Source organism: Amaranthus tricolor, chromosome 1 (assembly GCF_026212465.1).
Source record: "Amaranthus tricolor cultivar Red isolate AtriRed21 chromosome 1, ASM2621246v1, whole genome shotgun sequence".
Taxonomy (NCBI): Eukaryota; Viridiplantae; Streptophyta; class Magnoliopsida; order Caryophyllales; family Amaranthaceae; genus Amaranthus; species Amaranthus tricolor.
In genome coordinates this window covers 115,548-140,084 of record NC_080047.1, presented here as the reverse complement: position 1 = coordinate 140,084, position 24,537 = coordinate 115,548, and the positions used below count along the sequence as shown (strand labels likewise).

At 34.5% G+C, this 24,537-nt stretch overlaps 1 protein-coding gene across 5 annotated transcripts in view; it reads right to left on the bottom strand.

The window, feature by feature from the left end:
- Positions 1–24,537, bottom strand: part of LOC130818451 (ABC transporter C family member 13) — a 32,730-nt gene that overhangs the window by 1,051 nt on the left and 7,142 nt on the right. For 3 of the 5 annotated variants that reach the window (XM_057684623.1, XM_057684642.1, XM_057684639.1), the window contains 28 exons: positions 24,197–24,448; positions 23,605–23,674; positions 22,927–22,987; positions 22,227–22,314; positions 21,185–21,303; positions 18,802–18,899; positions 16,870–16,936; positions 16,460–16,577; positions 16,261–16,377; positions 15,571–15,651; positions 15,235–15,486; positions 14,744–14,845; positions 14,576–14,643; positions 14,236–14,367; positions 13,980–14,127; positions 8,968–9,242; positions 8,658–8,817; positions 5,088–5,263; positions 4,905–5,016; positions 4,740–4,793; positions 3,533–3,655; positions 2,462–2,560; positions 2,229–2,321; positions 2,026–2,136; positions 1,284–1,445; positions 981–1,168; positions 545–734; positions 177–344 (listed from right to left, as the gene is read on the bottom strand). In XM_057684623.1, the coding sequence (XP_057540606.1) occupies positions 177–344; positions 545–734; positions 981–1,168; positions 1,284–1,445; positions 2,026–2,136; positions 2,229–2,321; positions 2,462–2,560; positions 3,533–3,655; positions 4,740–4,793; positions 4,905–5,016; positions 5,088–5,263; positions 8,658–8,817; positions 8,968–9,242; positions 13,980–14,127; positions 14,236–14,367; positions 14,576–14,643; positions 14,744–14,845; positions 15,235–15,486; positions 15,571–15,651; positions 16,261–16,377; positions 16,460–16,577; positions 16,870–16,936; positions 18,802–18,899; positions 21,185–21,303; positions 22,227–22,314; positions 22,927–22,987; positions 23,605–23,674; positions 24,197–24,448 (3,684 nt within the window). The remainder of the gene's footprint in view (positions 1–176; positions 345–544; positions 735–980; positions 1,169–1,283; positions 1,446–2,025; positions 2,137–2,228; positions 2,322–2,461; positions 2,561–3,532; positions 3,656–4,739; positions 4,794–4,904; positions 5,017–5,087; positions 5,264–8,657; positions 8,818–8,967; positions 9,243–13,979; positions 14,128–14,235; positions 14,368–14,575; positions 14,644–14,743; positions 14,846–15,234; positions 15,487–15,570; positions 15,652–16,260; positions 16,378–16,459; positions 16,578–16,869; positions 16,937–18,801; positions 18,900–21,184; positions 21,304–22,226; positions 22,315–22,926; positions 22,988–23,604; positions 23,675–24,196; positions 24,449–24,537) is intronic. The other 2 variants (XM_057684629.1, XM_057684633.1) reach the window with 2 other exon arrangements.

Here is a 24,537-nt window from a genome sequence, read left to right as displayed (position 1 = left end):
TAGTGAGCGGTTTCACACTTCACACGAAAATATACACATGAACACAGCATACCTAGGTTCCCAATCTAAACAGACTATACAATTTATAATACTACGTAGTCATATATACAGCATAGCTAGGTTGGGGAATAGACTACAACATGTGTTTCAAAATATCGGAGAGAATATGAACATACCAGACTTCCTTTTTCAAGAACTAAAATATTATCCATGTTCAGCACAGTTGAAATGCGGTGAGCAATAGTGATAACAGTCAGTCCTTGGCATTCACTGGATATGACGTCTTGTAGTATTGAAGCTGTTGGAATATCAATATTAGCTGTGCATTCATCCAAGCACAACACCTGAAACATCAAAACCCCACAATATGTCACGTTGATAGGTGTGTTCAATCTCCCACTCATTAACTTGGGAAAAAACTCCAGGTTGACATGACAAAGAAGTGAAGAGCACCAACACTAGCTTGTATGATCATAATAGATATTCATATTAGTAGTTTAACTATATTTTGAACTACGCAGTGGCTCAACTCAACAAAGCGAACCTTTGAAGACTTCAAAAATGCTCTTGCAAGGCAAAGCAGTTGTCGTTGGCCAACAGAGAATGAAGCTTCAGAATCCTTTATTTGAATATCCAGCCCGCCCAATGCTTCAATCTCTTCCTTCAGGTGGCATTTCTCCAGAACTTCCCAGAGCTTCACATCATTATTCACCTGGAAAGGATCTAAATTTTCTCTATATATGCAACATCAACAATGATTAAATTAGTTCCTTGAAGAAGTACCATGGCATTAAAATTCCATTTGAATAAGAAAAATGGAATCATTTGACCACAACAATGAAACTTCGACAGTTTTGACATAAAAATGTGTAATACATTGCATTATGACTTCCAAATATGAGGAAAAATGAAAAGCAAAGTGGCCAGTGTAAAAAAGAGAGTAGATATAAACATCATTAGAAGTTACATTCAAACATTACCTCACCGATCCTTGAAATAAGAAAGGACTTTGAGGAACAACAGCAAATCTTGAGCGAAGATCTCTTGCGGAAACCAGAATTATATTTACACCATCAACAACTATGCAACCTTCACATATTGGGCTCAGACGGAAAAGGGCATTCAAAATACTAGATTTTCCAGCACCAGTTCTTCCAATGATTCCAACCTACATAATGGTCACAAACTTGTCCACTAGAAAGCATACGTAATCCAAATAACTAAATGTATGGACAGTAGGCTCTAAGCCTCCAACCAAATGTTAAGAGGAAAGACATGTTTACCTGAGACCCTCCTGTAATGGTAAAAGATATGTTGCACAATGCTGGAGGAAGTGAAGGTAAATATCTGAGAACCACATTCTGAAATTCAATCTGTCCTTGAGAAGGCCAATCTTTGGGTATGGCTAGAGCTCCACAGGAATCTTCTTGAGGAATATCCATGTACTTTGAAAACAAATAGATATATTAAGAAAAATTACAGCACGGTTCAGAATTATATGAAAGAGCCAGATTTGAGCATTTAAATCTTACTCCAGATGTTTCAAAAAAAATAAAGCATTTAAGCATACATATTTTTCCAAAATTTTGAACAAAAAAATTGTTTCATAAAAATATCAAAGGAAGTTTATAAAAAATAATTAAAAAAATCAATATCAATTCAAAGGAACATTACAAGTACATATTAACATCAAAATAATATTCCGGGTTACTTCATATATAAATTTTCACTATAGTATGCCATTTTCATTATTAACTGTACTTTTATGAGTTTTCCTAATGTAACTTAATTCTTTTTTTGTTGGAACACAGGGTAGGCTGAGAGAAGGGGAGGGAGCAATGAGAATCGAACCCAGGACCTCACTTAGGGAAAGTGGTATTTGCTCCAATTAAGCCAAGACTCGATTCTCTTATGTTACTGAATTCTAAATTTCTTTAAGTGGTAAAATGCCTTATAATCTGAAATGAGGATAAGTAAGCAGCTTGAATTTGGTGGTAACCCCTAATATTCATTACAACATCTAACCTGCAGAACTCTTTCAACAGCAACCATTTCCTTCTCTGTCTCAGTGAAGCTAGATAAAAAGCTTCCCAGTAAAGAAACAATTGGGGCAGCATAAGATAATGCCAAGCCTACCTGTTAGTGGAAAGAAGATTTTAGACTACCCTGTCAGCTGTATAACTTACAGAATGATGTCCACTGGTCTACAAATACAAGAAAAATCTTACCAGTCCAGGTGTGCCCAGACCAACAGGAAATTCACCAAAGGTACCAATTATAGCCATGAGCGCTATAAATGAGATGAGAAAAGCTGCCAACAACTAAAATAAGAAGAGTCAATCAACAAAAGAAATGTATACGAAAACTAAAATGGATACATTTGTCCTTTGGTCCCAAAATTTAATCCTTTGTTAACAGACTGCTAGAATATATAGAATTGCATAAGGAGCGCCGAGAGGACCTGGAGTCGCAGGGAAAGCCACAAACTAGCTGTTATTTCAGTATATGAGGTTTTCTGATACATGGCTACATAACTGGTGAATTTCACGAAGAAGAAATCCTGCAAACATAGCAACATGGTTTCGATAGTAAAAAGCAAAATAAGGCGAGAGTCATGCGAAACAGTTTTACTAGGCAAGTACACACAGAGCTTGAGTATGACTAAAATCGTAAATACTCAACAATGACAAATCAAAACATTTTGCAGAAAACGGTGAAGGATTCAATCAGCACACATTATGTATTTCTCCCAGGACTAATGCTACACACAGGTAGAAGACAGCTTATCTGCTTATCTCTTTGATCCTCCCATTATATACGTTTGTTAAAGTATGTCTTTGCTGACAGTCTGCAGACTCCACTAGAGACTCCAATCCAGACCCAGTCACCCAGCTAATTACAAGTAGTTCGATGAGCAGCTGCTCAGGCCACAAATTTTGTCGGGCCTACAATTTTTATTGAAAAGAAGTACTGTTGTAAAAAGTAAAGTTTCAAGCAATGCACTTGCTTCTTGAATAACCACTTTAATTAATGTTCACCTAGTCCCAAGATAGCCTTTTGTCTTTTTAGTCTTTGATAATCAGTTGTGTTTTTCTTCTCGTAATGCTTTTAAATACGTATTGAATAACATTTTTGTCAAATAAAATAATATGACACGTTTTTATTTAATAGGTCCATATTTTAATTTTCACTCACACCTACTCTAGTTACTTTTCAATTCTTGAGACTCAAATCAGCAGCCTATTAGTGCAAATTCATCAAAAAAGAGGACAGAGGCCAAAACAATAACACGTAAGCATAGTAAACTAGTCCACCAAATGAGTCACCAAGACAACACTTGAGGATCACTCTCCATAGAGCAAAATTGATTTAACGAAGTTACAAAGAACATTTAGGTTGAGGTACATGTTTTGCACAAATTATGGAATTGAAATTCTTGGCAGAATTCCATCCTTATAGACTACAGTTTCGATATAAAAAAAACACTGTAACAGATTATTTCAACATGAGTACACACTATTAAAACAGTTACCTCTGACTTGAATGCTCGTATTGTACATGATCCATCCATTGTCTCTGTGAATGATGTATATATTGGGGAACGAGAAACACTATCTAGCCTGCGCAACTCACGTGACGTTGATCTGTAATAAAACTGAAAAAACAGGTATCATACACAGTCGTGAAAATAAAGAATGCATCTAAGTGCTGGCTCAACGTTAACGGTAGAAAATACTAACAACGAACAAGTATACAGCGGAAACAGCTGTCCACTGCTAAAGTATCCCAACTGATCAAGCAGTATTGGCACAATGAAGTGAATGAAGTGCTTTGAGGATTTTAAATAGCATTTCACAAAAGAGATCATTGCTTAACCAACTACAAAGACTACAATGATCATTGCTCTGTGTTGCAGGCATGACACCACATTTGCATACAGACAACAAAGCCTTGCAATGTAGCAATATACTCTATTCCAGGTGTTAATAAGTTTTTCTAATTTGTTCATTACTTAAAACACCTTCCCACACTCTGTATAATGTAATCATTGATGCCAGTATGCGGGACTGAGAAGAAAACACAACATGGTACTTGATGAGAACTTGTGTTTAGAAAAAGGTTTTACAAACTGGCATGGTAATAGGAGTATTAAAAGAAGAAAATGATTGTGCAGCATTCAACAATAAATGACCATGTCCAGCATGATAGAGCAAAGTATGCAATATCTAATTTGCATGAGCATGAAGAAGAAACTGAATGATAATCATCTTTCGGATTCACACAACCTCAACAAATTCCAACATCGTCAAAAGAGGGTTATCAATGTCCATTTCGAAAGGAGTTGAAGATTTATAGTTCTTTGATTTTGGAGTATGATGGACAAGAGTAGAATGGTTCATTATATCAGGTGCACTTCTGATTTAAGTTAAACTTCTGCAACCATGGGTCAATCGAATAACCTTATGTTTACAAGGGTAAGATATCATAAATTGGACCTCCTTACCCCACCAAGGTGGAAACCTTGTAAATGGCACGGGGGTAATGTAATACTATTGTCGTAATAAAACAAGGTTGTGTGATGCATTAATAATGCTTAAAATTTAGATCCTAACAGACTTACATTCCATACAGGATCGCAATTCACAAATCAACGCCACACTTTATTTACATGGGAATAAGGCAGTGTTGATAGAACTTCTATTAAATATAAAAGTTATGACCATGGACCATGAAAGTACCTGCAACTTCTTGTAGATATACCAAAAGGGCAACAGAAGAAGCAGTATAACAATCTGTACAAGTAGACATATTTAGTCTGTGAGTAAAGTTGAATTTCACCATTGACCATACTAAGGAAAACAAACTGACGCTCCAATAAGTTACATAACACAACTTTGACTCACCTGTACATATGACAAGACTATTGCAACCCCCAAGAGCCCGACAAAATTTGCAAGGAGAATGTTTAGGATGAATGGAAGAGAATCGTCTATTGTATAAAGATCTGAAGACAACCTGCAAAAGAAAGTATATAAGGGTATAGGTATAAACATAACAATACTTCAAAATAAGTATCAAATCAAGACCTATTAATAATCCTTCCCCGTGGTGTTCGATCAAAGAAAAGCACGGGTGAATGGACAAGCTTAAAAAGCAGTGAATCATGGATCCGCGTTGCTGCTCGTAAACCACCAAATGCGAACGAAAAAGCTCTCACTAGAGTCAAGACAGAGTTCAATAGACAAAAAATGCTCAGTATAGCCTGCAGAATAGACAATGCAGTTCATAAATAATGTCATCAAGATATTCTACTAGGAAAAATTAAATCATGCGTAGAGTTTTATTAATCAGCTACTTTTGTGAAGTACCGTCTCTCAAAGAGACGACCTCAAAACAAGAAGCCCACATTCTTATTTTCTCTTTACTCGTATTAATTAGGCTATTTAGCCCATATATCTATTGCGTCTCTCAAAGAGACTGTCTCCTACAACAATTTGTGTTTATTTATTGTTTTTATGTTAGTTTCCATGATTAGTGGTATTTCTTATTCTAGGATTAGGGCTGATCATAGATTCGAAATATTAACTGAAATTATTAAAGGTGTCTATAAAATTAGAATTTAGTGATTAAATTGGTCGAATTAACCCTGAATTAAATATACTTGTTAACCTAATCAATATAACAAGAATTTGAGATTAGGAGTAATTTTTGTTGGGGTAGATTTTAGTTAAATTCTTATCAATTCGGTCAATAGAATGAGAGTGTGAGAATTGAGCTAATAGAGTCTAAATCTAATAGTTAATCAATATAGCAAGAACACAGATCGACAAGATTACTTTTAATCACATAAGTAACTGCTATAGATACTAATTATTAATTGTGTTTATATTAGAATTTAGGTATTCCCAATATCCTAGACTCTTTTTATCATTGTTTAAACCCCAGATTACCTGCCATAGTTTATTTTATCAATATATTTGAGTAATTTAGTCATTCGATAGTAGTAGTGTCAGATAATTTCTTGTCATACATTTTTGAATTGTGTTGCTTGATGATTAGAATTGGGCAAAGCTAACCTGAAATCGACTCATTAGCAACACATTCATCGTGTAGTTAAAATAAAATTTCACACCAAGTTTTTGATGCCGTTGCCAGGAAAGCTACGACTAATTTATTTTGCTTGATTCTTTAAATTATGTGATAACTTTGGTGTTGTCCCATCCCCCACACCATACCTCTATTTGTGATCTCTAGAACATTTTGATCCGAAGATCGAAGCTATCGCAAGAACGCCGAAAAGATTAAGAAGGATTAGGAAACAACGAGACCAAATGGCTAACCATAATAACTAGTCCTTTAGCCAAATGAGTGCGCCTTCCCTCACCCAATCCTCCATTCCCAACATGTTAAAACTACATTTCGGGAGATCCATTTTCTAATAATTACAACCCATGCAACAGAAACCATCCACACCTAGAGTTCGTTGACTCTATGATGATCCATGAACATTCTGTGCAGATGGTACATTCTATTATTAAGCATTGTCATGCCCTACCTTGTGGTGGACACGCAACTTCTTCTAAAACCTCAGCTAAATACTTCAGTTTGGTTTTTATTGGCTCACTCTTTATAAAGATGTCTATGCAAAAATGTGTGATCATTGCCAACGAGTTGACAACCTTTCTAGAACCAACGCCATGTCCATAAACCCCATTCTAGAAGTAGAAATCTTTGATGTTAAACTTTCATCCTTATCCTTCCTCATTTGGAAACAAATACATACTTATTGCAATTGACTATGTTTCCAAATGGGTGGAGACCATTGCCACTACGACCAATGATATTAGGGTGGAAACCAAGTTTTTCAAGAAAATTATTTTCCCACATTTGGTCACTACTTGGGCAACCTTAACACCCAGACTAGTAAGCAAGTTGAGGTGTCGAATCGTGAGCTCAAAATTATTCTTGAAAAGACTGCATATATATCGTAGGAACTGGTCTAAAAAGCTCGATGATGCCTTATGAGCTTATAGGACCGCTTTTAATGACTCCTATTGGGACTACACCTTTTCGACTAATCTATGTGAAACATTGTCACCTTGTAGAATTAGAGCATAGAGTCTACTGGGCAGTCAAGACCCTCAATTACAACCTTAAGATTGCAGGAGTAAAAAGATTGTTGGACATCAATGAACCAGATGAAGTATGTCTAGATGCAAGTGCCCTTCTTATAAGGACAAAACCAAAAAGTGGCACGATCAACGCATGACTAGACGAAAGTTTAAGGTAGGAGACCAAGTACTGATATGTAATTCTCGCCTAAAATTCTTCTCTGGTAAGTTGAGATCTAAATGGTAGGGTCATTTAGGTTTTTCCTTATGAGTTTGTGGGAGTAAATTAAGAGGAACTTTTTAAACTAAGTGGTCACTGAGTGAAACATTATTATTTTGGAGAACCAATTGAGACCTGAGAAGCCATTTTACTTGAGCCTAGTTAACTGTACTAGGTTGAGCTAAGTCGAGCTACAGACGTTAAACAAGCGCTACGCGGAAGGCACCCTGTACTTGTATACATTTTATTAGATGTCTTTTACTTGGGCGTTGTGTGCAGGTAGTAAAAAAAAGGTTCACAGGTCACAGAGAAAAGCAACAAGTCATCGTTGTATAAGGATTTGGATCATGTGAAAACCAATTAAAGTTGTGAAAACTGAAAACAGGTCTTAAATGGTGTACATATTCTAGTGGCAATTTTATAAATAAATGGACATTTACTAAAAGGTGTGCATACATGCTTAAAAGGTGTACATATTCGGATGACAGTTTGTAAATAGTATAAATTTTATCCTTTACAAAAATATGTGCACCCTATAAGATAGTATGTATAACTTTTGCCACAATATGTATATCTCAGTCTGGTTTTCAGTTGTCACCACTTTAGTGGTTTTCACCTAATCTTGCCCATATATATATATAGGATAAAATAAAAAGGATTTTAAAATGAGAAGGATAAGTAAGATTTTTTTGTTAGTCAACATATATTCAAAAAAGGATACTATGTTATAAATTAAGAACATTCTTAAGATTTATGACAGTATCTTTTCTGTGTAACATAGTAACTTTTACAATTAAGTATTTTTTGTCTCGATCATGACCTTAGATTTTTTTTTTATCTAATTAACACCTTTCTTATTGGATCCCTCCCCTATATATATATATATATATATATATATATATATATATATATATATATATATATATATATATATATATATATATATATATCCTCCTACATAATCTAGAATCCATATTGGTTAATTCTTTTAACAATTGGGCATATGTCACAATATTCAACCCTTTCTCGCACACCCTAAAGGTCAAACTAAGTAGTAATATGTCAAATTGTTTAGCTCAGCATCACTGATATAAGTCCACTACAAAGATAAAGGTTAACTGAAACATCTACTAAGGCGGAGCCTTGCCTAGTGGCTCATAAGCAGGAAAGGACAGCTAGTACACAATTATAACTCCATAAATCATCATTTTGCAGAAAAAAGAAAGCCAGTTTCATGATATAGAAGATAGAGCTGGCCAAAAGTGTGAGAAAAAAGGTAGTTTCATAATTTAGAATTTAGAATCATAGTTGAAAGCAGCAAGTACCAAATAAAAGGTTAGCGAATAATGCATTTTGTCACTTCCACTTGTTGTATCAACCCAATATGATAACCAGAGATCATTCCCATTACGTGAAGTTTGCATCATAACAGCAGAGATCAGAATCAGAGAAGCAAGAAACCAGCCAGAAAAAACAGCATATTCTCTGCACGAAATTTTAGCCCAAAAAAGCTATCAACATTTGGTCAACTAGGTTAAAACAAGGTGTCAAGTTGCAAAGCATTATACATGTCACTAAGTTTCTTCAGAAAACAAAGAGCATACGACAAAAAGCAAATTGAACAAATCTTCAGACCTGTATACAGACAGCTCAACTTTGCCTTCTTTCCTTTCCTCAAGTTCAATTGTCTCCTCCGTCTCTTCAAATATTTGAATACATTCTTTCTCCTCGCACGAGCTACTTTCGGTTTCAAGACAAGACTCTACACTTTTTACTTGATTAAGAACCAGCAATGGACTCAGTGCTGTATGTGCAGAATATTCCGAACAAGATGATAAATCAGCTGGGCTTCCTACCAACTTTACACAGCCTTTACTCATAAGCACCACTATATCTGCTGATAATATGGCCTGAGGCAAATATATATTGAAAACCAAATTTGTTAGTTTGTTACATAAGAATATGGCATCAATAATATGGTTGGCACTAAATTATTTGCAGTTTTCCACACAAAATGAAAGCTTAAATTTCAGATGACAACACAGAAATATACCTCACACAATCTACATAGCAGAACATTATACAATCTGTAAGGGGCTAATATATTTATACTAAGATAGGTGGGAAAAGCCTACAATTCGTTGAATTTTCAGCCATGTTAAGGACAATATGACTATAATTCACAATCTTCTCATATAGTATGCCACACTTAACAAAAAAAAAAAAAATCAATTCCAACATTATCAACATATATTATCATCTTCCATTAATTTCTATCCATTGGCATATGCTTGTTTTCCAATTCATCATGTCATTTTTCAATCCTCTTCCTTGTCTAAACTACTCAAAATTGCATCATTACTTCTGTAATCAATGCATTTTTGTTCTTAATTGCACGGGACTAAACCAACATAAATGGATTTCTCTTACTTATTTATGACTCCAAGACTCATTCTTATACCTTTATTTTGAATTATATCCTTTAGGCTATATCAAATTATCCATCTTAGTACATGTTATCAACTACAAATCTTCCCACAATTATATATCATCTAAAAGTCAATAATTTGACCCACAATATATTGTTGGTTTAAGGGCACTTTTCGGTGGAAATTTCTCTTCAATTTAGTGGCACAACTCAATCGCAAATTATTCACGTTGCAAGTTGCAACTCTCCATTTGATCTTAATTCTGTACTTTAGATCTAGATTCATATCTTCGTTCCTGATTCAAGGTACCTCTATTATGATCCTCTTCGCAAAATGACATTTCATTTACTCAATCTTATTTTGACTTAGTTTAAACTCTTTTATTTCTAACATATGCTTGCATATTTCTAGCTTAGTATTGACTTCATCTGTGGTTTCGTCCACTGATACAATGTCATTAACAAACAATATGCACCATAAACTTCTCCATCAAAAGACCTTGTTATCTTATCAAGAGTTGTTGCAAACATGACTACCAACATTAAAGGAATGGGATAAATGCAAACTTATCGTGATTGGAAAATCTTCAATCTCTCCTTTTGATGCAAATCAAAGTCCACCGATATTTCAAAATTGGAAGGAAATTTTATTCATGGCTTGTTTTATCCAAAGACATCAACATCATACAAGAGCAGCTTTTGTGTGAATTATATCACGCCATCACTCAATCTTATTTACAATGCTATTTCAATGTTGGCGCACCACCCTCATTCAACAAGCAATCCACATTTCAATGATCATCCTTAGTCAAGCATTGTCTTAAATCTGAATTTTGATTACTATCTTTTAGTTTGTGTTTTTAGTTTGTGTTTATTAGAATAGACCCTTTTATGTTTTAAGTCTTAGTGTCTAATTTAAAATGTCATGTTACTTTAAGTGTTTTTAAAAGTCGTAAGCAAGTATGGAAGTACAAGTTCAAGAAGAAAACAAATAAAAGACGGAAATCAAGTCAAAGGCATGACAACAAGGAAGTTATTTCAGCAAGTTACGAGTCATTTCAGGCGTGTGGAATGCATGCTCAAAGTCATCATCTTTTAAGTCCTTTTTGTCCATATTAGCTAGATAGTTATTTCATGTAAGCAATAATAAAATCAAAAAATTTCGTTCGTTATTTTAGGTAGTTATTTTTGGTTTTGTAAGTAATAAATCATGGGACGGAAGTTACGTGAGATATTACTTACAAAATGGACACAAAGGAGGCGGTTACCAAGAGGTTACAACCGGCCAAAGTGGTAACTACCACACGTTTCATGCCGGACATTAACCCACGGTTTCCTAGTCGATTTTTTAGTACCTTTCTTTCGTTTTTTCTTTCCTTTATATATAGTTCAGAATATATTACGTTTTTACTGAGTGAATTAAAGATAAAGAAAAACCCGAGACAACTTTGTTTCAAATTCTCGTTGTATGTTTGATTCTTAGATTAGAGTCGTATTTGCAAAAGTTCATATGCTTAATATAATTGGTGAATACACTCGTGCCTTAAGAGCCTCCTTACTTGCTACATGGGTTTATAGTGAGTATTGAGTTAAGCCATTATCGTTCCCTTTTGTTTCTGTTCGAAAAATACACAAAAACAACAAAAATTTGCTTCCTTTTTCCATTCGATATTCATCCCTCTCATCCCCTTCATTGTTCTTTCCTTTGTTCATTGTTAAGAGCTTGTAAGAACCCTTACGTTATAGGGGATCTTACAACACCTTTGCATGTCCTAACATTGGTTAATACTTCCTCATACATGTCTTATAGATTATACCAACATACTTGCATGGCATTTTTGTTTAATGAAAATCTCACCATAGTACTTTGATACTTTGGCATACACCTTTTCCAGATTAATAAAAATCAAATGCAAGATATTGCCCAAGAAATACAAATAAATTTTGATTAAATCATTAAGCATAGTGCACAAAAAGGTCGCATCATATTGTGCGTCATAAAGGTTTTAAATTTACCGAACTGATATTATTTGTATCATAAAGGTGTAAATAATCGGGTTAGGTTGTTTCAAGCGAAATTTCATGATTTAGGCCAATATTTGGCGATATGACAACCACATCAACCTTGTTACCTCATCATTGTGTTTGTTACCGCAACCGCGAACAAAACTACATCTTTGCACTATGTCACCATGTCTTATGGCAAAATTGGCAAAGTCTATTATTTCTCCTAAATGGAAAAATTAAAGTCGCAAAATTTTTAAGACATATCTCTTTCTTTTTTCTCCACCAACATGAGATAAGCTCAAGGCCCTAATGCTACAATTATCCTAATTTAATCGCAAACAACATCCACTACTTCATAAATTGAATCAGTTTCCAAGTAGATCATTATAATCCAAAAGAAAAAAAAATTGATTCTTCAGCTCCATCAAAATGACCTCCCCCCATTCATACAAGAATCCCACCCAAAATAAAAAGATACATCTCAAATTGAACCAATAACACATCATCTATCCGCATGCATCTCGTGGCACCAATCTATTTCCTTTTTAGAGTGGAGGGGCTGGCAACGAATTAGGTGTAAGGAGGACGAAGTACATGGAGATGTTTATGTGATTGTGATAATCAAGATTATATATATCAACGTCATTTTGATAAGATATTGTGTTTAGTAATATGTTTATAAGTTTTCAACTTAATAGTACAAGAACTATTATCCAGTAATAATTAGAAAACATACCATGGCATCTTTTTGTACAACAAATAAAGTAGAAGAAAACAAGTCAAAGTCCTTTCTAACAGAAATTCTAAGATTATGAACTTCTATAACCATAAGTCTAGAAGATTTTGAGACACAAAATAAGAGAATTTGGTACGTTACTACTATCCACATCAACTTCTTCACGATGCTCTTATATTCACATATAAGAAAATTTTACACTCACGTTCAATTACAAGGAGTAAACCATGTTAAATTTCATTGTGACCATAAAGATGCAAAGTAATTATGACCACAGGCGTAATTTCTACTTATGATGTCCACTAGACTCGAATACAAATAATTGAGTATCAGCCATAGAAAAAAGTTGAGGAAGTCATTGCAATTGCGGTAATTCAAGTATTCTAGAACATATATTTAAATAGACCTTTTAGAACCTAATATATATTTTGAAAAAAGAACGCAACAGCTAATCAATTAGAATTACTTCTTATACTAGTTGTTACACCATGATTTCAAATCACGTGATATCAATAGCGGATCTTGGATGAAACAAGTGATGTTGAAAAACCCTCCCATTCCCTGCCCCTTACGCAACCATTTTCCCCACTGTAACTACAATCTGTTCCCCTTCCCTACCTCCTTCTCAACTATAATCCATTTCCACATTACAATCATATTAGTTAGTAATAATAAAACCCTATAAAAATTTATAAAAAAAAAAGACCTTCCGAATACATTGAGCACAAAGCCACAACAAAACTATAAAAAAACAAAGAATATATCAGGAAAGATGTCTCATAGTGGTTCAAAATGCCACTTCAATTGCTTCAATTCAAAAACAAAAAAGGTGTCACTAAATTAACTGAGGGCAAAAAAAAAACTTACGGTGTTTTTCTTGAAATGATGCTTTTTGAAGTTCAATTTGTGAGTTATGGAATGTTGAATGATTCCAACATACTAATAATTGGGAACAAAATAAAGTTGAGACTTTGAATGAGTAATTGAAGAGGAAGCTATAAGGCTTCTAATAAGTGTTGCTATTATGCCAATAAACGTTTAAAAAATAAAAAGGGAATATGAAGCTTAGAGTATTTGAACCCAGGTCTCTAACATAGTGAATGATTTACCAAATCATCTAACGTCATCTCCAATCTTTCACTACGTCTACTAGTTTTTTTTATTATAGTGTTGTCCATGGCCCACAGATGCTCCCCCTCCATCCGCCCTTATACGATAAGTAACAGGGTTCCGTCTTCCGTGAAACATAATGCTATCAGTTATATTGCTGCTATCGTGGAATGGCCTCATTTTTATTCCATGGTACCAGCTACTTCACAACCAACAAAAAGCAAGAGATTTAGCCCACAATATGTGACACTTGAAAAATCAAGTAACGGGTAATTTGTACGGTCACCAACAGTTGTTTCAACATGAAATAGACGCAACTAACAATTAGGGAAAAAAAAAACATGAATAGAAAGCAGAATGGATGACCTGAATATTATGGGTACAGAGAACACGTGTCTTCTGGCTCATAAGAGGACCATGGATGACATTATCTACTATACATCGAGCAACTTGGGCATCAACTGCACTTAAGACATCATCAAGCAACAATATATCTGGCATATGATAGATGGCCCTGCCAAGTATGAGAACTTTATGAGGGAAAAACTGGGCCTAGGGACGATGCCCAACTTGGACATTTAATATAACTGCAGTACAAGTGCTGAGTGAGTAAAATATATACCTTGCCAAAGCAACACGAACCCTCTGTCCACCAGATAAAGCAGATCCCTTGTCTCCCAAGTAAACCATATCACCACCCGACATAACTGAAATATCAACATCAAGAGCACAAGCTCGAAGCACATCTACATATCTACCAACAAAAATATAATCCCAAATTTACCACTGAAAAATTCTTTGGCAAGAGCAGACTAAAGTAGAGATTTTTATGGAGTAAGAACATCAACAGATGAAAGAGAAATTTGACAATTATTCCGATTTTCCAGGCGATCAAACAATGAGTAGGAGAGGATAGGTGGAGGATGAAACTGCCAGAAAATTAGATAGTTATTTTGTTTTACCTATCTAGAATATGTTCCTTTCCTAAGAGTATGTTCTCTCGAAGAGTATTAGAAAAAATCCAAGGCACCTGCAATTCAGATTAAGGTTCTCAGATTAAGCTTCATCAGAGACAGCCAAAGACAGGTATAGTACAACAGATTTAAATAAATTTGATGATTATGCATCACCTGTGGCACATAGGCAGTAGAACCATTTTTAAGGATCCATCCATTAATGATATTCATCTCTCCCAGCACTGAATTTAATAGGGATGATTTGCCCGAGCCAACCTGCAATATGAGATTAAAAAAGGTAAATATAGAGCTTACAAGCTACCCAAGAAACTCGCCAGAAAATCCAAACATTCAATAACTTCCAGGAGCTTGAAAAAGCATTACTCAAATAAGTAAGGCCTAGTAATTAAGTATCTCAAGCTAAAGCAATCACCTGAGCTCAATGCCCACTCTGGCTTTGAGAAGGCCTAAATTATAATCAACTGAGCCAAAATTAGTTTGATTTCACACTTAGAAGCCTTTGGACAGGGTGTTTATAGGATAAGCTTGACTCATTTAAATAGTGGCCCTCCATCTAAAAAAATAACTTTATTTTTCCAGTTATGGAAAGTAATGCAAAAGACTGGAGAAAAGTGAACAATATCACATCTCATGTGTGCAATTACCTCTCCAATGACCACTACAAAAGAACCTTTTGGAAAGCAAAGATTCACTACATCCAGACTGAAATTGTTTTTACCATCACTTCCATTTGACCACGAAAATAACGCATCATGAAAGGTGATAGCATTATCTTCTAAAGTGTCATTAATCTGGACACTCAAACCAGCTGGAACAAAAAAGGAATCTTTTCCTCGGTTAGGAATATATTCCGGGCAAGCAAGAAACCTGCTCAACCTCCCTGTAGATATAATGGCCTAAAATAACGTGTTGAGAATCATCAGTCGCTTATTAGTAAAATCTTTGCATGCAGCATTTTAGTGACCGGAACAAAAACTTACATCAACCAATCCATTGATCACCCAGGGAAATGAATTCAGAGGAGAAATCAAATTATTGAACAGAGCCACACAAGTGAAAACCTGGAAGAAGGATAACCAAGACACATGTTTACACCTGAAGACATGAATTGTTCACTCAATTTCAGGAAACACTTTAAGCGACCACACTAGTTGACCAACTTCACTCTAGTACAAACTTGATTAGTTGACAAATTCCCACATTCACAATAAATGAGCTGCAGTTCTTTTACAACGTACTCCAGACACAATTACATAGCTACAATGCCACTAAGTGGCCCCTGCCGATATGGGGCAAGGTGAGTCGCATATATGCATCCTCACCCTTGCAATAATAGAGAGGCCATTTTTGATTAACGTTTGATTACAAAAACCATTAGATGCATCATATTAATAAGAAGCACACAAGATTTGTGAGCAATTTATTTTAGTCCTTTATAAGTCATAACCAAAGAACTACAAAGTACAAACAGATACCAATTCCAAATGCTACAATGAGATTAGGTATGAGTCGTCTATGATAACTAAGCAGATTTTAGTTAGTCTTCTTCAGATAAAAGAAAGGATAACTGAATTAATTTCTAACAAAACCATGCAATTCAGCTGATTTCTGAGCAAATAAATGAAAAGACAAGGGAAAAGACCCAGCCACAAGCAAACCACAAATCATACCGTAGCAGCATCAAGCTGATGCCCCAATAAAGTGTAGAGTCCAAAAGTACACAATGAGAAAAGAGTAGGAGTTGTAGCCCAGAAGAATACACACCAAGCATCAAGATACTTCCGCGTCTGATTCATGCGAACAACAAAAGAACAATTACCAACATGGACAAGAATTTATTCTGTAATTCAACAGTTTACTTATACATACAGATAAGTTTGCAACTTCCGAACATCTTGTCTCCATCACCCAGTTGGTGAAGAGAATTTCCCAGCAATACATTTTTATAGTGCGAATATAAGTCAGAAGTTCACCTGTCCTCCTAATCCTACGCGGAAGAGAATAAAGCATATCAAAACCAACATGTGACTTTGACATGAGACTCCTTATGCCATGAATCAGAAAGCTTTGCTCTTCCTGCTGACGTATAGTAAGAATACCCAAAAATATCTCACCAGATACTTGAGAATATTCTCTTTGACAATAAGTCAGTCACAGGATACTGATCCAATCACACTAAATATAAAAGGAAACTGATATATTATTTATCCTACATACAATCTGGGACAAAAAACGACCATAATATGAAAAACAATAGAAACTCAACTCTACTAACTTACCTCTCATCTTTTTGCTTCATCATTTTTTCAGTGGCATTAGCTATCAATTTGGCAATCCATTTATTCACTGCAAAAAGGCGAAATACAACTCAGTATGGCAATTTCAACGATTAAACATTAATGACCTATTCCTTACAAATGAAGACTATGATTCATGCTAGTTCACATTTTCTATTGCCTATAGCACAATGTCTTCTCGATAAGATTTTAACTGTGCCAAGAACATTCCATTAAATTAAGACACGTGGTTAAATAATAACAAACAAGAACCAGGTGCAACATATGATAAGGCATTAGTAAATGTACAACTACTTACTTGATATTTAGATCCCCAAAAATGCATAGAATAGAAGAAAAGTTACAACGGGGGAAAACTGTGAAGGTAAGTCTCCAATAAAGAAACATATCTTCACCTTATAGTCATCCAAAATTGCCATGAAAACAGTTGTAAGCCTGCATGCTTATCATGTATTTAATCTTGTTGAAACTATAACCACAAACAATAAAAGGCAATATCATGGAATAAAGATGAGGCCGTTACGTTACATAACGGCCGCTATCTTGCGCTTACGTGATGCAAAACCCCGTTACATAACCTAAAATTCAAATCATGAAGTGACAACCATTACAAGGCTATATTATAACATATAAACATTATAATTTTTTTGATATGTAATAATTTTGAATGGTCTATTATAAAGCTTTAATAGAAATATATTTTCTTGACAACTTGAATTATTGTGAAAAACGGATATTTTTCAAGTTAACATTTCACATTGCGAGGTTTGCAAAACGAGTCATGACACCGCAAGATTCCACGTCCAAGACATCGTGATCATAACCACAATTGCGATGACATCCGCGATTTTTCTGTGGGCAAGATAGCATGTTTGAAGAGAGGAACATTACAAAATTCATAACTTTGTATGTATAAAAGCAAGAATGACAAGTGCTAAAGACAAATTGCAATGAAAGAATAATTTTTTGTACCAAAAACTTAGCTATATGTGGTTTCTTTTACTTCTCTAAAATTTTTTTTGGAAGTAAATAGAAGAAAGACAAATAAAAAGGTGTGTGGAAGAGATGAACATAGTATGAGTTTGTGGATAAAAATGAAGAAAGAGAATGAGATCTCATTGCCAATTTATATAAAAAAAGAAATATAGCAAAATGGATGGGACATGACAATGGGAAATGTAGTGAAATTTAGTGGGACGAAGGAATGAGGACTAAGGACTGAGGAGCATAAAATAATTTGTTAAGCCGCTAACCCAGCGAACAGGAATCTAAAAACTAGCGAATCACGAACCTGAATCTGACAACGAATCAAAACGAACCGCGAATCATGTGACATTGATCACGGCCCATGCAGTGTGATTTTTGAAAAAATTTCACATACAGGAAGTTTTGAACTTATAATTGCAATTTTGATGTTGAACTACTATTATTATGCAATAATATACCTATAGCTATTTTAATTGCAAGATTTGAGGTTCTTTTAGTATATAATTAACTAAATTATTAGTTATTAGTTAATCAACTATAATTTAAGAGATCTTAATTATTAAATTTAATGGATATTAATGAAATTCTAATAGTGTAACGATGAAATATCATTGTAACTGTCAACGCAACGATTTGACCGTGCACCGTTATATAACAAGATTTAACGTTATGGCAACTCTCATACAGGTTACATATTGAGCGTTACGTAACATAATTGGGATTTTTTATTCTACGGTTGAACTAACCAATCTACTATATATTTGCAGCAAATGCACTGAATGTAACAAGCAAGTGCAACTAATATAGAAGAATATGCATGATTTTGATTCATCAAAATATCTATTACCCAATACCTACGTCGAGTGAAACCATTTAAAAACCTAAGCCAAAGTGAATGAGAAACGAGTTTTGAAGAAATATGGTTACCTGGTATCAGCAAAATCGTAATAGTGACGCCGGCTACAAAAGCAAAGCTAACTTGAGTGTATAGAAGATAGAGTGCAATCCCAATTTGTAAAGGCAAACTGTAAGTACAATAAAAAAATAAAAAGATGCAAAAGTTGATATTTATCTTTTTTAAAAGGCAAAAAGAAAGAATTCTTAGAAAGGCCATACTTTTTGATAAAGAAAATTAATAATTAGCAAAGAAACCACAATAAGGAACATTCCATTGATGATCCATCGTAAAATAGAAAGTAGAATTGTAATTGTTATTTGTTATAGAACAAACGAGAGAACTCACCCAAAAACTAGCCTAGTAGATGAGAGAGTTTATTTACTCTATAAACTCCACATTAGCGACTCATACAACCGAAGTGGGACAAAGTCCCACAAGCTTGTATTGACCTCAAATCCATTCCATTACATTCGAACACCAATAAGTTCTAACGTTCACGTTGGTCATGGTTGGCCACCACTCCGAGTTGGATCATCGTTGATCACGCTTGACTTAACCCAGACCATCACTCCATAGGCTACCACTCTTAAAAGGCTCTGATACAATTGTTATAGAACAAACGAGAGAACTCACCCCCAAAAGACTAGGCTAGTAAGTGAGAGAGCTCATTTACTCTATAAACGCCACATTAGTTGCCCAAACAACAGATACGGGACAAAGTCCCATAACCTTATAAAGGTCTCAAATCCAATCTATTACATTATTGTATTAATGAGATTCAAGAACAAAGATAGGAATACAAGCATTCAAGAGGCTTACACTAGTTAGAAAATAAGATACTCTATGTCCAACTCAACTTGCCCTATTTTCCTTTTAGTCTGTCACAATGAATTTGCCTCACTTTAAGTTTTGGATATGACCCCACTTTTATTCTTGATATTCTTTCTCTTATTTTAAAATGCCCCACTACTTAAACCCACAATACCCAATTTCTTAGTCTCCATGCCAAAAACCAATAGGGTGGGACAGAGGAGTAGATTTTGAAATTATCTCCATCAACATATCCACTTTGAAATACTTAGAAATACTTTTACCTACCATGGTTCAGAAAGCACTCCACAAAAAGATATCCTCCTTTCAGATTGACCAACTTAAGCAAGGGCAAACAAAGGGTATGAAGTGGTTAGGAAGAGATGGCAATGCTCTCAAACACTAATCCTATTGCACTAGACTTGAACAAATAGATAACCCGAAAGTAACTAAAAATTCAGGAAAAGAGTCGAGAAGCTCTAAAATGAAAATCTGTTACGATCCTGATTTGCTCCCTTCAAGGAAAAACGAATTCTTTTTCCCAAGCTAAGAGTCTACTTAAAAATCAGCCACCATTGGAAACAAAATCATTACCTTCGAAATTTGAGAAACAAAGGATGGAGAGACAATGCCAAATCAACCTCCTATACTAGGGCTTAAAGCCATCCTCTTCATCATTATATCATATCTTAAAAGCTCCAATACACCTTATATTTCTATCATCATTAGCCTTCTCATGTCTACTAAAATTAAAAAGGAAGCCCCATGCCTACTGTCAGAATGAACTTTGGGCAAACCTAACCAACACATCAGCTTAGACACTTAAAGCCCACATTATCCGGAATAACCCTTATAAAGGTAGTAATTGTACTCTTGCACTCTACTCTATTTTTAAAATGAATGTTGAAATAGAGCATATTTTACAACCGTATTAGAAACCAGGGAGAAGTCTATCTAACCATTTAAACAAACAAAATACAAATAAAGGGAATGTTATGTAGATTGTTGGTCTAAGACTAGGGGGCAAAGCTCCAAAATCTGAGATAAATTTTAAAAGTACAAAAGCCAAACATACTTAGATATAGCATCCATGTGACCGAAGCCATCAAGTGTATAATATTAACGTATAATATTGACGCCAGGTACAAAGAAACTACTCCCTCTATTCCTTAATGAAGTTCAAATAAGGAATGTTCACGGGAATTAAGAAAAATAGAATCTTTTAGATAGTGGATATATTATTTTATTGAATAATAAATTTGATGGAGGAAAAGTAGGGACCATAAATAATAAAAAAAATATTAAAAGAACGTTATTGGAAAAAAAAAATATAGGGACTATAAATAATAAAAAATATTTTTATAAAGTTAGTGGGAAATATGTGGGTACCGGAATAAAAAGTTTGTTAAAATGAAATTAGTGGAAAATATGTGAGGACCATAAGCATTATTAAAATATTAAAATGAGGATGAGTAAGGTTATTTTTGTCCAAAATTTGTGATATAAATGGAAAGATTTGTTATGGGAACAACAAATGAAACACCCCAAAATGGAAAGTGGGAACTTCTTTGAGGAACGGAGGGAGTAATTATCAACTATTACCTCCATACATCATGGAAACTGTTGCACAGGTTAATAGTTCGATCAGCATCCACTGACATAAAAGTCTGGATTTCTCCTTCAGAGAACTTTTCCTTCTCTACTAGACTGATGGACAGGCACTGCATAATGCAAATGTAAAGCAGATATATTATTGTATAAATACAAATTGCATTCTGAAGTCTGCAGAATAAGATTTGAATACTTTACTTGCCCCTTTCTAAAGCATGTTTGCATTAGTGGAAATAAACTTGTACATTTTGAAGTGCACATTATTTAATTGAGAGAAGATTGAGATAAAAACTACAAAAACTATAACATCAGATTATTGTGTACGCTAAAATATAATGAAAACGCAAGCATTTATATGACAGAATAAAGCAAATAATATAGGCAAAGGGACCTCAGTGTCATGCCTTCCATCATATGCAATATATCTCTTTAACTGTTCTCCTATGAACTGCTATTCTGTTCTCCCAAAAACAAATCACATTTTCTATGTGAAAATCAGATTCAAAAGGTGACATATGGCCCTTATTTGCAAGATATTCAATATTTAATGAGAAATCAGGTAGTCAAGGGTACAGGCCTCACACCTCCATTATGGCTCTGAGGCATCTCTGCATAATGCGAATGCAACCAAAAAGGCACAGGGTTGGAGCATAGCAAAGTCGCAAGGGCCAATAAACTCTTTGTCACAAAGAGACCAAAATTTTTACAGAGTATAAGCAGGATTCCAATTCCTCGCTCACTCAAATTAGTAATGAGCAAAAAAAAATTGTCTTCTACAACAAAAACCTTTTAACAAGATCAAGAAAAAACTCTTTGCACATTGATCTCATCCAAGATAACACAATGAATCCTTGCCTTCAATTTTCCAAAAGGTCATATTTACTTGAGTGGTAAATAAGAACTTTACTCTCAAAATTCTCCTAGGACTCCGATGCAATCACTCGGAATATAAATCACATACCCTGTCACCCAATACCATGATGTCTTCATTCAACAATATCTCAAGTTACATAACTGAGTTTCAGATTGTCACCTTTTGATAAATGATGGTCATGATACCAGCCCGAAGCTTTAACTTCAAAACAGAAAGGTGATATGTGTATTGTGTATCAAGAACTGATCTGCAAAGCTAGACAAGGCATTACACACAATATGAAAGACATAAAAATAACTATGTGAAAAGGTAGCTAGTGAGCAATAAAGGACAAAGTCTCGTGGTTATTTAAAAAACTTCATGCATATTGTTTTTTTGCTGCTTGTTTATAACTCCTAGCACCGCAAAAAAAATATTAAAAAGAAAAATATAACAACCATTAAATAAGGGCAAAGAAGCTGACTATGACTTTTTACACTTTTCTTTGTAGATTTGAAGGTTATAACTTATCAGAATGGACAGCACCACAAAACTACTGAAATTATACGACAATGGAGCATCATCTGTGGTTGACACTATTTTTAAGGTACCTTTATCTTATATGTCTCATGTCCATCACATATCCTAAAGGAACATTGGGCTCACTACAAGAAAGCAGAAACCGGGAATTCATAATCTGAAGACCATTATATAAAACTATTGATTATACGAATGCCCGAATAAAGGTGGGAACAAAAATTGAATTCCCTTAACCTGTAGAGAGTGAGACATATTATAAAAGGGAATAACTTAATGATAAAAAATAATTTCTAGAAAGATAAAAACCCATAGGGAAATTGCAAAATGGAATAGAATATACTTTAGAACAGATGTTAAGCCCAAAGACACTGCAAAAAGAAAGCCGTCCATTCCTCCAGAACCTAAATACCAGGAGAAAAGTACAAGAATTAACATTAAAGAAAATTTTTCAAAATTTTTAAATAACATAGTTCAAGCTTGAAACCTCATTCTACAGAAATTTATTCTAGGTATAACTAACTCATTTTAATGTATATATATAGTGTCCTATGCTGACAATACAATATTTACATTTAAACTCTCTGCATGCGATGTTCAGAAAAGGGTAGGACTTAGGAGGATTTCAACAGCCAATAGATCCAATAGACCAAAAAAAAAAAAAAAAAAAAAAAAAAACTAAAAAATGAAAAAGAGCCTACCAGCATATCAGGATAAATATTTACTACACTGCCACAGTTCAAATTACTAAAATGGGCCAACAGGATGCAATGGATTATAAACAAGTGAATGATCATATCCTTCATTGAACAATAATCCTCCCATCAAATATTATTTTTACCATAGTCCATATAGCAGAAAGGAAGAAACAAGGAAGAGAGACATAACATTGTACTAGACGGCTAGACCGTGACTATGACAGGTTAAACTTTAGAAATGAAGCTTGACAGAAATCCTCTTACATGGTATTATTTATAAGATTGAATAGCAAACAATAGTAACTTTCAAGCAATTGCATAACCTTTTTGAAGAAACTGGATCAACTTATTCAGAAGCAACGGTCCTGCAAAGCCCATGCAGTCATTGAACACCTGATACAAACACAATGTATTAACTTAAAAAGTTTGTTGCATTCATTTGTAGCTAAATAAAGGAAGGTTCTTCATCCCTGACTAGCCCACTCCATATCACGTGTGCAGGAGGAGCTTATGGTCAGTAATAAAACTACCAAAAATAACAAACATTGGGATAATAAATGCATTTCAACCTACTGAAACTGTCAGCTCCTAGTAATCACCCTAACATGATACATAGAGGTTTGGAAAGTGACTTGAAAGATTGTTTTATAATTGTTTCATTAGCATTCCTAGTCTACAAAATCCTGAAGGGGTGAGACTTGAGAGCACAAATGCAGTCTCTACAATCAATAGATAAATAAGGGTGTATTATAAACAAATTTCAGCACATTAAGCAACATGTACTTCTTCCATTCCTAATTGATGGTTTTATTACTGTCGCAATTTCTTGTGGGGGATAGGGAGAGTACAAAAATGTATGGGAATCCTAAAACTATAGTGTAAATATGGAAACAGAGGGATTTGTGCATAAAACACCTTTAGCAGGCCAAGGCGGAAATACGACCACCCATATGCAGAACAAATGGCCTTAAAGAATGATGGGTTGGAGCAATTTTCTGACTGCTGGGCTCGCCAACTAGTCAGCATTAAAGCATGGCAGGAAGAAGGATCCATATCCAACGGCAAATTAAGCAGATCCTCAAAGTCAAGTTGCTTTGTGGCTCCTTTATCCATTATTGACTTGATGCTATTGAATGTCAGAAGCGTCCAAATAGTTTGTAATGTTTCCTTACACAAGAAAAAGAAACAGAAAACTTGCTATGTAAGCAAAGAAAAATCCTGGAAATCTGTTATTTGAACACAGAACACGAGAAAAG